This window comes from Solenopsis invicta, chromosome 12 (genome assembly GCF_016802725.1).
Source record: "Solenopsis invicta isolate M01_SB chromosome 12, UNIL_Sinv_3.0, whole genome shotgun sequence".
NCBI lineage: Eukaryota > Metazoa > Arthropoda > Insecta > Hymenoptera > Formicidae > Solenopsis > Solenopsis invicta.
The window spans coordinates 1,393,761-1,404,166 of record NC_052675.1 but is presented as its reverse complement, the minus strand read 5'-3'; the positions used below and the strand labels follow the sequence as shown (position 1 = coordinate 1,404,166).

Below are 10,406 nucleotides of genomic sequence, written 5' to 3'. Positions count from 1 at the left end.
CAACTGATGGTACACATGTGTACATAGAGTCTAGAAAGGATTAAAGAAAATTTTATTTTAATAACAGAAAATCACAAATATCATATGATATTCACCCATTATTAAAAAAAAAACTTTCAAACTTTTAAACACATATTCAATTACCTTCTTAATTTCTTAAATCTTTACCTTCTCCGCTTTCTTTAATTCCTTTCTCCTTTTTGTTTTATTACTAAATTACACTTCTTCGATTTAACCTACTTCCTTTCTTCCTTTTTACATTATTTCATTACTTTTCTTTTAATAGCATTTTAATGGCAATGTCATAATAATATTAAACGAAAGTATTTATTCCTCTTCTTTTCTTTATCTTCGTCACATATTTTTTAAACTCTTTATTAAAAGAGATAATGTTCTATTAAAAAAAATTTTGTTTTAATAACAGAAAATCGCAAAATATAATATTCACCCGTTATTAAACACAAACCTTAAAACGCGTGTTCAATTACATTCTTAATGTCTTAAATCTTTACCTTCTCCGCCTTCTATAATTCCTTTGTCCTTTCTATTTTATTACTATTTTACACTTCTTCGATTCAACCTCCTTCCTTCCTTCCTTTTTACTCTTCTTTAATAGCATTTTAATAGCAATATTAAATAAAAGCATTTATTACTCTTCTTTTCTTTACCTTCATCGCACATCTTTTAAACTCTTTATTAAAAGAGATAATGTACTATTAACCCTTTCTTGATGGTTTTTACAATTGATGGTACTCATGTGTACCTGGAATCTAGAAATAGATAAAGAAAATTTTATTTACGGTTTTTTATATTTGGCAAAATATAATATTCAATCGTTATTAAAAAAAACTTTCAAAGCGTATTCAGTTACATTCTTAATTTCTTAAATCTTTACATTCTCCGCTTTCTATAATTCCATTCTCCTTTCTGTTTTATTACTATTTTACACTAATCAATTTAACCTGTTTCCTTCCTTTCTTTTTATAACATTTTATTAATCTTTTTTTAATAACATTTTAATAGCAATATTATAATAATATTAAACAAAATTGCTGAAAATGAAGTATAACACAAAGTATCAATTCTTTATAATGATATTATAACTATAAATAAAAACATTTAATAAGACTTATCTAAAATAATTGTGAAATCGTCCAAAGGGAAAAGAAAAGTTTTCATCAACGCAGGAAACAGAACCAACACAATATTATAATTACACCATTAGCCTTGTGATGCATGTAACAATTATGTCTATTAACTGTCAAAACGCAATCTTTACTTTCGTTGCATATTTTTTAAACTCTTCACTGAAAGAGAAAATGTTCTAATTAAAAAAATTTTATTTTAATAACAAAAAATCGCAAAATATAATATTCACCCGTTATTTAAAAAATCCTTAAAACGCGTGTTTAATTACATTCTTAATTTTGTAAATTTTTACTTTCTCCGCCTTTTTTAATTCTTTTGTTCTTTCTATTTTATTACCATTTTATACTCTTTTGATTCAACCTCCTTCCTTCCTTCCTTTTTACATTATTTTATTACTCTTTTTTTAAACTGCTGAAAATAAAATATAACACAAAGTATCAATTCTTTATAATGATATTATAACCATAAACATAAATGTTTAATAATACTTATCTAAAATAATCGTGAAGTTGTTCAAACGGAAAAGAAAAGTCCTCATCGACGTAGGAAAGAGAACCAACACATTATTATTACACCATTAACCTCGTGATGCATGTAACAGTTATGTCTATTAACTGTCCAAACGTAATCTCCGCGATGACAGCAGCTCGCGAAGTAAGCACATCGAGAGAACCAATCATAATATTATATAAAAAAATACGTGTGTATTACATACATGTGTATTTTATACATTATATAAGAAAGTAAAATACATTAGATTTTTTACTTTCTCATATATGAGAAAGTAAAATACGGTTAATATTTTTATACAGCTTTAAGATTTTCTATTAATACGTGAACTTTAGAAAAGGAATTATTAGATTTAATTTCAAAAAAATTGGATTCAATAAAACTCTAAAACATTGAACTTTCAATCGGATAACTTATAGCGATTTCGGCTGGGTCACACCGGTTGTACATTTCAGGTGTCGGCAGGACCGGTGCGAGTTAAGCAAGCGCCCCAGGCAAGTAGTAAAATATGGCGCCCTATAGATAAATCTATATTCTTTGTATGGTATAATTCTAAAATCGTAACTTATATATATTTATAGTAATTATTACAATGATTAATATTATAATTTAACGTTATATGTTTTTGTTGTTTTTACTTCTAACCAACCAATTTATTTCATGTATTACATCTATTGGTTTAAAGCCCTCTCACCGCGTCAAGGTTGATGTAAAACGAGAAGGATTTTTTCGTTTTTTTTGTATTTTATATTTTTAATATTTTTTTAATATTTTGTTTTTTTATATTTTGTTTTTTTATGAATTATTTATATTTTTAATTAACAAATGTTTTGTCTCTCATTCTAGGCATTTTTATAAAGTAAATTTATATCTTATATCTAAATGAATGCTCCGATTTGTTGATATTCAAAATGATTTTTTTCGTGCTTTTAAATCCGATAGACTTTTTATAACTTTAGCAAGGTCTATTTTTTGAGTAATCTCGTTCTCAATTGATAATATCGCTAGTACACTTAAACGGCCATCACTTGTGGATGTACGCAAATAGGTTTTAATTAACTTTAATTTGCTAAAACTGCGTTCTCCACTTGCAACTGTGATAGGTATAGTCAGTAATATTCGCAATGCCGTCCAAAGATTTGGCAAAACCGATTGCAGGTTGTTTTGATTTATGAATTTAAGAACATTCAATGGATCATGAATATTTTTTGAGATTAAACTACTAGTAGATTGCAACTCGTCATATAATTCATTTCCGAGGATGTCATAATTATTCCCGTGTCTGAGTTTATCTTCAAGGTTGGAACAACACTTTTTCAACTCTTCTATTTCGGGTAACTTACTTATATCAAACAAGAAGAACCAAGTATCTTGGAATTCCTTGAGTTGTTTAAATCTTTCTTTGAGTGATGTTATTGCAGTATCTAATATAACGTAAAAAATCTTTGTTTTAAAAAGATTTTGAGGATCAGACATGGTTTCATCACTATGTTCGTAATTAAACATGCGTTTTTTTCGATTTACTCGTTTCTGCACAAATATGGGATCTACATCTAAACTTTTAGCAAGTTCCTTTGCATCTACTAACGCTTTAGTAAATCCATTAAGTCGATAATTTTCTATATATTCGGCACAAGATTCCATGAGCGAAACGGCGGATCCGAGGTCCATTGTATTTGATTGCATAGATTTACTCACAATATTGATACGAAACAAAATATCGTACCAGATAACGAGCATAACAAGGAAATTGTAATCGCATAATTGTGACGCGAGGGTTTGCGCTTCATGCTTAATTGCAGGATCAGAGGAACCGTGTTCACTTAATGTTAGCAGAGCATCATGTATTTCAATAACTTGGTAGCGCAACGGCTTTAAACACTCGATACGACTCTCCCACCGGGTTGTACAAAGTGGTTTTACTGTAAAAGCTGGCACAGTATCAGTTAATATTTTCCACCTTCCAACAGAAGCTGAAAAGAGTGTGTAAATTTTTTGAATAACTCCGAAAAAACTAACAGACTCGGTACAAGAAGTTGCACAATCACTAATAACTAAATTTAAACTGTGACAACCGCAAGGCATGAAGAAAGCTCTTGGATTAATTTGAAGGATACGAGATTGAACACCTTTATTCTTTCCTTTCATGTTGGACCCATTATCGTAGCCTTGTCCTCTGCAATCTTTAATATCCAAATTGAGTTCTTCTAATACCTTTAAAATTATATCAAACAAGGACTGACCAGACGATTCATGAACTGCTCGAAAAGTAATGAAATGTTCTTTGGAGGACACATCACTGGATACATCGACAAATCGTATTGTAACAGAAAGTTGTTCTGTGTGACTCAAATCAGGAGTACAATCTAAAATTATACTGTAGTATTTTGCTTGCCTGGCACGATCTAATATTGTGTTTTTAACACTTGATCCCATCAAAGTGATAATTTTATTTTGAATAGTGTTACTGCAATAATGAACATGAGTTTCTTGGGATGAAATGCGTCGGAGATGCTCATGCATAGTGACGTCATATTTTCCTAGTAATTCTACCAAACCTAAAAAATTCCCATTATTTTTAGTAAATAACCGATCGGATGATCCGCGAAGTGCAATATTATGTGTTGCTAAGTATAAAATTATATTGCATAAGCGATCTAAAACAAGTCGCCAATAATCACGCTCCTTAATAATATCTGCCTGTAATTTCTGATCGATAGTTTGACGCGATTCAAGTCTATGACAAGCTTCAAACCAACTTGCAAAACTCTTTCGGTGTTCTGGTGAATTTTCATGTGATCGTAGATAGTCATGAATATTTTTCCATTTATTACTTCCAGTTGTTGCAAAGGAAGATTTATTTTTGTCACAAAAAAATAGTTTACAAGGAATGCAAAATATTCTATCTAATTTCTTTGAATAGCAAAGCCAAGATCGTATATAGGACTCGCCGTTTCCAGTGCTTCGATAATACAAAAATTTCGAGAACGATCGATTGTCGGCATCTTTAGGAAAAACATTATTTTCGTTAATTTGCGGTTTTAAATCTAGTGTCAGTATATGGTCACGAACAGTGTTACTAAGCGGAAAAGGCCAAAATGCCGGATCGCCATAGTTAATGATCGGATCGTTAACTGCAATGCTACCTGAAGAAGACGAAGCAACTGGTTCCTCTACCACAATTTTTAAATTCGACTCTTGAGAATCTAAATTATCAGAGATAATATGCATTTCGGCATTTGATGCTGTACTACATTCGTGAATGGAATTTTCTTTATTTATTTCAGATGTTAGGTTTGTAGTAACATTTTGTGAGAAGTTAGAGTTACAATCACTTTGCGGCTTAAAGAAAGCAGCAAGCGATTTTGCAGATTTACTTTCTTCTTCCTCCCATCGAAGTTTTCGTTTACGGTTCGCAGATCCGCTTAATTTTTTCGAAGCCATTTTTATGAAAAAATGATTATGATATTTATGATAAAGGTAAACGCCGATCGAGCGAGGTCCCTTATAATATCGGAGGAACTATTTCTCTAACGAGAAACGCAGCCGCTGGCAGCCGCCTAGCGGTAAATATGGAACTATGATTCCTACAGCGAATATTCGAACTGACAACGGGGCTCACTCCACAAAAGCAGGAGATCTGCTGGTCTTAGAGTCCCTAGAAGTAGAGAGTCTGGACATCTATTCCTAAAATGTCGGTGATGATTATGTCAGTGTATGTACGTGAGCTTTATGTGTGTGTATGTTTATCGTTGTGTGCACTTGTATGCTGTTATCGCATTGGCTAAGGGCCAGTTTCACAACTTAGTTTAACCGGAGTTTAAACCTTTAAACTTGGTTTACGGTAAATATTGTGTCCCACAACTGTCTTAAACCTCGGTTAACGTTGTTAAACTGCGGTTAAAGTTGAACGGCGAAATTCGGGCGTTTAAGGTAGATAACCGAGGTTTAATACTGCAGCGCCACTGCTTTCAGTAATCTTTCGAGTATTGTACTTCATGGCTGATATCTCCACGAAATTGTAAAAAGGTTATGTTGCAAGATATGGCTCTGGAATATATGTTATCGTCATCTGACGATGAAGATTTTGTGCAAATAATAAATCGACGCCCGAGAATAATTAGAAGACGACCGTCATATTTTGAAGAATTTGATGACATTGATTTTTATGCTCGATTTCGCTTAACCAAGGAATCTGTTACTGCAGTCTTAAGAGAAATCAAAGAAGAAATTTCTCATAAAACAGAACAGTAAAAATAGTTTTGTAATATTATTAAATTAGTACTTATAGATTACATACTATAATTACGATGACCATATATGTGTTTTTCCAAAGAACAGTTTTTTTTTATTTCGAGTGGCTGTCTTTTAGATTTATTTATTTTTTTCAAAACTCAATTTTGTCTTTCATTCTAATCTGTTTGTTCTTTATTTTATGAGAAATTTTTTTCTAATTAGTGTTCCAATGTTTAATGTACTTAATAAAGTGTAAATTTTTACAGTAACAATTGAATTTAATTGTTTAGTTCAAACTGATTTGGAAACATGTAAGAAGAAAACTTTAAAACTTTTAAATTTGTTCATTATTTTTTGCCTTGGTGTATAGAACCTGTAATATCTCATTCCCTACTCTTCGGTAACAACCAATCACACTACTTGTTCTAGAAGAAAGATAAGTCTGTTGAAGTTTCTTCGCATAGATTATAGGTTTACGTAACCTAGAGTTAAAATCTGGTTGTGAAACGCGATAGAAGTTTAACTGTGGCGTTAAACTTGACGGTAGTTCAACTAAGCTCGGGTTAAACCCAAAGTTGTGAAACTGGGCCTAAAGAGGATTAAATAGGGATCCGTATTGGTACTGCCATTTTAGGTGCACAATCACGTGTATCCAATCACGTGGAACCCCGAGATATCCAGACTCTGTACTTCTAGGGACTCTAGCTGGTCTCGGTTCCGAGCGCCCTTATATTCCCTATTGGATGCATCTTGTCCACGAGAAAACGGCCGCGCTCGGCCGCGTCACCGCCCCGCGGCGGTAGCGCGAACTGGCGCCTGGCGAACGCGCGCCCGCGAGCGTACGCAGTGCCGACGCGTGAAACGGTGGCGCCTAGTAAAACGGCCGCCACAAAATGAAAACACACAAGAACGAATTTTATATTTAAGCAATACATGTTTTTAAAATTTAGATCTGGGAATGACCTTTTTTCTTAAGAAAATTAAGGCGTCTTTGGCGCCCCCCCCGGAGTTGTCGCCCCAGGCGACTGCCTGGTCAAACTGTAGCTTGCACCGGTCCTGAATTCAATGAATGGTATTTCAGATATATCAAGTGTACTAGAGTTTTCAGTAGTTTTGGCAATAATACCTGAGTCCGGTATTTCATTAAAAATTTCGTTTTCTTCTAAAAAAATGAGTGTCGGTCTTAATTAACAACAACACTTCATCTTCTGTTGCCGGTGTTTCATCAGATTCTAAAACTAAGCTATTTCCATTTATTTGAATTTTTTTAGATTGTAACGCTGGTGGTTTTCGTGCGGTTCTGGTAGGTGTCAGGATACGATTGCGGATAAGCTCGCCGGATTGGTCGGGTTCGGTATAATAATCGCACTCGGTATTTAGTTGACAAAAATACTAAATCTTTATTTGGATGTGATGTTTACAAGTAGCCTCATAGCTTATTGCGTCTAACGCCTCATGACAAGTGGGCCCAGCCTAAGCGGGGACGCGATTGGCTTGCGGTGGTCGCGACAACCAATCGCCGCTGAGCGGTCGGAATCGCGAGCGTTGGTAACGGTAAGCGCAGGTGACGCGTGGAATAACGAGAACGCTAGGCGAGAGCCAAGATTGAATTACAAGACAAGAATTATAATGACCGCGAGAACACGGATGAAACGGTAAAGTGACTGAGAAAGTAATTCTAACTTACAAAAGAAACATAATAAGAACTTGATTACTAGAACCGTGATAATACTGACTAGAATGATCTTACTTACTAATCGCGTGGGTTTAAACGGACACGGTGTCCGGGGTGATCGGGGAGCCGCGGAACGCGGAATCGGAGCGACGGCGGTGATTCCGCGCCTCGCCCGAGCCGCCTCGTGCAAAAATGAGGCGAAGGTCTCGTCAGGGCGCGGATGCCCTGACGAGGCTTTAGGTTACAAGAGAATCTTCCCTGAGGGAGAGGACGGACGTGATTGGCCAGGGATACCCAGCCTGCGGACTCGACGAGGATACTCGTCATGGATGGTGATTCGCCGAGGATACTCGACTACGGAGCACGGCGAGGATGCTCGCCGTGATTGGCTGTGTACGGTATTCGGTATGGCAGGATTAGCCTCAGCTAGCCGGAACGACGAGGATTCTCGTCGATGGGAGTCGGGATGAGACCAGTATTCTCTTCCTCTTAGGAGTTGGAGTGCGGTCGAGGATTCTCGACCTGTCGGATTCGGCGGACCGGGAAGATCTGACTCGGCGTTCCCACGGCCGGCTTATATATCCGAACGCACGGTTGGGCGGACCAATCCGCGCGCTCGGTCTGTTGGCCCGGAGCGGGAACGTTGCCGAACGCCACGGGCGGCGCGCGTACTGCCGCGTGATCGTCACGACAGGTTAGCCTGGTGCGCGCACGTGACGTTCTGCCGGTGTATTGCTCGGGTGGACGGAGCGGAGTGGCAGTGCGCGCGAGGTGGAGGGGCGTTTTGTTACAAGATGCTGAAACAAATTATTATTTTTAAAATCAAGTATAAAGAAATATAAAAGTATAAAAAGATTATATAATGAAATAACAAACCTTGCGATATTAAATTCTTGCATATATTTTCATTTGCTGTAATTGTTACAAAAGCTTTTTTTTGCCCCCTTTCGTCCTTTAAAAAGATTCATATTATAACGTTCGAATAACTAAAAAGTAAATATAAAAAACCGACAAACTGCAACTTTATATAATTAAAATAGAATGTGTAAGATATCATAATTAGAAAACCTCAATAAATGGGGACGTGTACTGACGGGTAGTGATTCGTTTGTGAAACAAGGAGATAGATGTTATAGAGTAATTTATTTATTGAAATAGTTTATTGAAAATAATAGAGTATATATCTATGCTGTCTCTTATCTCTTATGCCCATCGGTATACACTGTACTAATGTCATATAATATTAATAAGTTAAAACTTTTATCATTAATTAAAGACAATATTAATTTTAATAATCAAAATTACCCCATAAAGCTTCAAAGAGCTTAAATATATTAATCAAATTTAAATGTAGATATTAAAAAAAATTCAACTATACTTAATCAAAATTTAAAAAAATTGCGATTCTTATGATTTTAAAGGTAATATTCTAAAAAGTCATTGAAAATATGGATCTACCAAGAGATTATTTTATATTTAAAAAACTCATAGCTTTTATGTTAGGAGTATAAATAAGTTTCCACCGATTTTATCAAAAATTGGCCATTTATTGTGAAAGAACGGGACCTAATGTTTTATTCGAAGTATTGTCCATCGCTAGCCACTACTTTTTCCCATCTTTCTGGCAGCATACGGATACCGCGTCGGAAGAATGCTTCATCTTTTGAAGCTATCCACAAATCGACCCAATTTTTTGTATCTTCATATGATGTGAAGTGTTGCTCAGACAGGCCATGCGCCATCGATCGAAACAGGTAGTAATCAGAAGGAGCAATGTCTGGTGAATACGGCGGGTGGGGTAAAACTTCCCAATTGAGTGTTTCCAGGTAGGTTTTGACCGGCGCCGCAACATGTAGACGAGCATTATCATGCAGAAGAATAACTTTGTCGTGTTTGGAGTAGTAGTGGGCACGTTTTTCCTTGAGTAGTCGGCTCAATTTTACCAATTGTGTTCGGTAGAGAGCCCCAGTAATGGTTTCATTCGGTTTGAGCAACTCATAATACACGACACCAAGCTGATCCCACCAAATACACAACATGAGTTTTTTTCCATGAATGTTCGGCTTGGCTGTCGATGTTGAAGCATGGCCAGGTGGTCCCCATGATTTCTTCTTCTTTGGGTTATCGTAGTGGATCCGTTTTTCATCACCAGTGACTATACGATGCAAAAAACCCTTTCGTTTATGCCTGGCAAGCAGCATTTCACATGTGAAAAATCGGCGTTCAACGTTTCTCGGCTTCAGTTCCTGTGGAACCCAGTTTCCTTGTTTTTGAATCATTCCCAATGATTTTAAGCGATGTGAAATTGCTGGTTGTGTCACTCCTAATGTAAGTGCAAGTGCTTCTTGCATTTGGCACGAATCTTCATCTAATAATGTTTCCAATTCCGCGTCTTTGTACACTTTCGGCCTTCCGCTACGTTCTTTGTCTTCGACGTCAAATTCACCGTTCTTAAACTTGTGAAACCACTCACGGCAACTTCTCTCACTTAAGGCAGCCTCACCATATGCTTCTACAAGCAATCGATGCGCCTCTGCTACAGATTTCTTCAAATTAAAGAAGTAAATCAAAAGCTCCCGCAAATGACGCTTATTCGGCTCAAAACTCGACATTTTCGCACGAAAAAAGATATATGATGCTGATACAAAATCGCTAATATTTTAAGGTTATGTTGTTGCCAGATGTCCAACCTTACGATATAATGTTTTACAACAGACAATTTCAACCATAACATACTAGTGGCGCCATTTTTTGTGAAACGGCGGAAACTTATTTATACTCCTAATATAATCTTAAAATTATTTTCAAAAATAAATTGATAAAAAACTATGTAAAA

General features: G+C 35.6%; 1 protein-coding gene across 1 annotated transcript; it reads right to left on the bottom strand.

Moving 5' to 3' along the window:
• Positions 1–2,565: 2,565 nt before the first annotated feature.
• Positions 2,566–5,103, bottom strand: LOC120359230 (zinc finger MYM-type protein 1-like). Its single transcript, XM_039456038.1, has 2 exons — positions 4,740–5,103; positions 2,566–4,217 (listed from the first exon to the last, which is right to left on the bottom strand). Exons 1-2 carry the CDS (start codon positions 5,101–5,103, stop codon positions 2,566–2,568), a joined length of 2,016 nt encoding a protein of 671 aa, XP_039311972.1.
• Positions 5,104–10,406: the final 5,303 nt, after the last annotated feature.